Source organism: Alosa pseudoharengus, unplaced genomic scaffold (assembly GCF_046254945.1).
Source record: "Alosa pseudoharengus isolate Yale_2024_CS ecotype anadromous, Long Island Sound unplaced genomic scaffold, YU_APseudo_1.1 YU_APseudo_1.1_scf_1, whole genome shotgun sequence".
Taxonomy (NCBI): Eukaryota; Metazoa; Chordata; class Actinopteri; order Clupeiformes; family Clupeidae; genus Alosa; species Alosa pseudoharengus.
Window position 1 is genome coordinate 41,427,886 of NW_027468564.1, and position 2,500 is coordinate 41,430,385.

General features: G+C 37.6%; 1 protein-coding gene across 1 annotated transcript in view; it reads right to left on the bottom strand.

Annotated features, from left to right (window-relative positions):
* Window positions 1-2,500, bottom strand: part of sdk1b (sidekick cell adhesion molecule 1b) — an 84,375-nt gene that overhangs the window by 7,132 nt on the left and 74,743 nt on the right. The window contains exon 24 of the mRNA XM_076289753.1: window positions 2,036-2,173. Coding sequence (XP_076145868.1) covers window positions 2,036-2,173 — 138 coding nt within the window. The remainder of the gene's footprint in view (window positions 1-2,035; window positions 2,174-2,500) is intronic.

Here is a 2,500-nt window from a genome sequence, read left to right on the forward strand (position 1 = left end):
GTTTAAAAAGAAATAATTTTCATAATTATTCTTTTATTACGTTGTTGTTTTCTAGTATTACTGTTATCATGTCAAACACAGGTGTAGTATTAGTAGTGTTTCCACAAAACATCTTGTGGTGTCCTGGGAAAAGAACAGATCACTGAGGAGAAAAACACACTTTGATGGTTTTGTTGTTTTTTTTTTAATAAAAATGTTGGCATAGAAGTCTTTACCAAAAAAAAACTGCAAAAGTTTCAGTACAATCTGCCGTGAAATTATTATTTTATGGATAAAGATTTTCTTTTTAGTTAACCGATAACTCATTTATTATCTTGGCTCTATTTCTATCATTTTCCATCAACTGTGCATCTTGCATTGCATTAGTCATGACTAATAATGGACTGCTGTGCCTCTGCATCATATAATTGTTATCGGTCATTAATGCATTATAGTATCATTACTATTGGTTGTTCGTGCATTATAATATCATGGTTATTGGTCATTCATGCATTATAATATCTTGTTATCGGTCGTTCATGCATTATAATATCTTGTTATTGGTCGTTCATGCATTATAATAGGATACTGGTAGGTATTTCCTTTAGTTATTCCTAATGGACACTGAGGCATTCAGTCTCCAAGTGTGAAATCAAGGACACTGTAAGGTTATGTTCAGAATAGGCATATTTTTCACAGCTGCCGGCTTCCATTTTACATTAAGTATAGGTATAAGTATAAGTATAAGTATAAGTATATATACTCATTATAATCCTATGGAGTAGATCATTGAAAAAAAGTCCCTGGCTTCTTTTAAAATGTGATTGCGGACATCTTTTTCTGCAGCTCAGATCTGTTTTTAAAGTTGAGAAAATGTTCAACTTCTAGTGGAAAAATGCACTACATCACAGTGTTCCTTGACAGCTGACAAATCACAAGCGGATAACCAAAAAGGACGCTTCCGGCTGGTTTTTGGAAGCTAAGTTTGAATGTACCGTGAGGAAAAAAAGTGAGTTCAGTTTGTAAATGCCAACTGTTCAGTTTGTAAATGTCAACTGCAAAACATTTGATATGTGCAGTTTTGTTTGCACGTTTGTTTCCTTTTATTCATTGTATTTATTCATTGTATGTCATTATTTACTAGTTGTAAAAACTTGTTGATTGAAAAAATGAGACAGAGGTGCCAAGAGTACAAACTTTTCTATCACCAGAGATTTGTTCTCATAACTTCTCAGACATCCTCTTTCTCTCCTCTCAATCTCTCCTCTCATCCCTCTCTTTTTCTCCTCTCAATCTCTCATCTCATCCCTCTCTTTCTCTCCTTTCAATCTCTCCTCTCATACTTCTCTTTCTCTCCTCTCTTTCTCTCCTCTCAATCTCTCCTCTCATCCCTCTCTTTCTGTCATCTCATCCCTCTCTTTCTCTCAATCTCTCATCTCATCCCTCTCTTTCTCTCATCTCATCCCTCTCTTTCTCTCCTCTCATCCCTCTCTTTCTCTCATCTCATCCCTCTCTTTCTCTCCCCTCAATCTCTCTTTCTCACATCTCATCCCTCTCAATCTCTCATCTTATCCCTCTCTGTCACTCCGCTGGCTTTCCAAAGTACTTTTCTATCTCCAGTGAACTCATTTATTTATGAGTTTATGATTTTATACATGGTTTATAATTTTATAAACATTCTGTCCACCAGTTTAATGAAGTGCCTGTGGTAAAATAGTCAGAAGTGTTCTGTAAACATGGTCAGTAGTGTTTTTGTTTACATGGTCAGTTGTGTTTTGTAAACATGGTCAGTAGTGTTTTTGTTTCCATGGTCGGTAGTGTTTTTGTTTGCATGGTCGGTAGTGTTTTTGTTTGCATGGTCAGTTGTGTTTTGTAAACATGGTCAGTAGTGTTTTTGTTTCCATGGTCGGTAGTGTTTTTGTTTGCATGGTCAGTAGTGTTTTTGTTTGCATGGTCAGTAGTGTTTTTGTTTGCATGGTCAGTAGTGTTTTTGTTTTCAGTAGTATTTTGTAAACATGTCTGATCCATCTACTATCCATCTCTCTCTGCCTCTGACCTTGGACAGGTGCGGTGGGCTGGTAGACGACGCGGTATCCCTCCACCACTCCGTTGGGCTGTGCCGGCGCGCCCCAGGACACGTTGAGCGCGCTGCCCGTTACCTCGGAGAAGGCCAGGAAACTCGGAACGCCGGGAGCTGAGGGAGAGAAAGAAAAGAGGGATGTGAGAGGATGTAGAGAATAAGAGAAGAGAAGAGATAGATAGATAGATAGATAGGTAGATAAATAGCTAGACAGCTAGAGCAGAAGAAGAAAGAGAAGAAATGTCAGAGAAAAAAGAAGGAAAAGAAAAAAGAAGAGAGGAGAGAAGAGAAGCCAAAAGAGGAGAGGAGTGGAGGACCAACAAGAAAGAAAACTAAAGTGAAAAAAAAAGAATTAAACTTTGAGACAAGTTGACAGTGAGCAGAACCAGTCTGAATGTGGAAATGAAAGTCAAAATGTAGTCTAATTTGAAGGGCTCTACT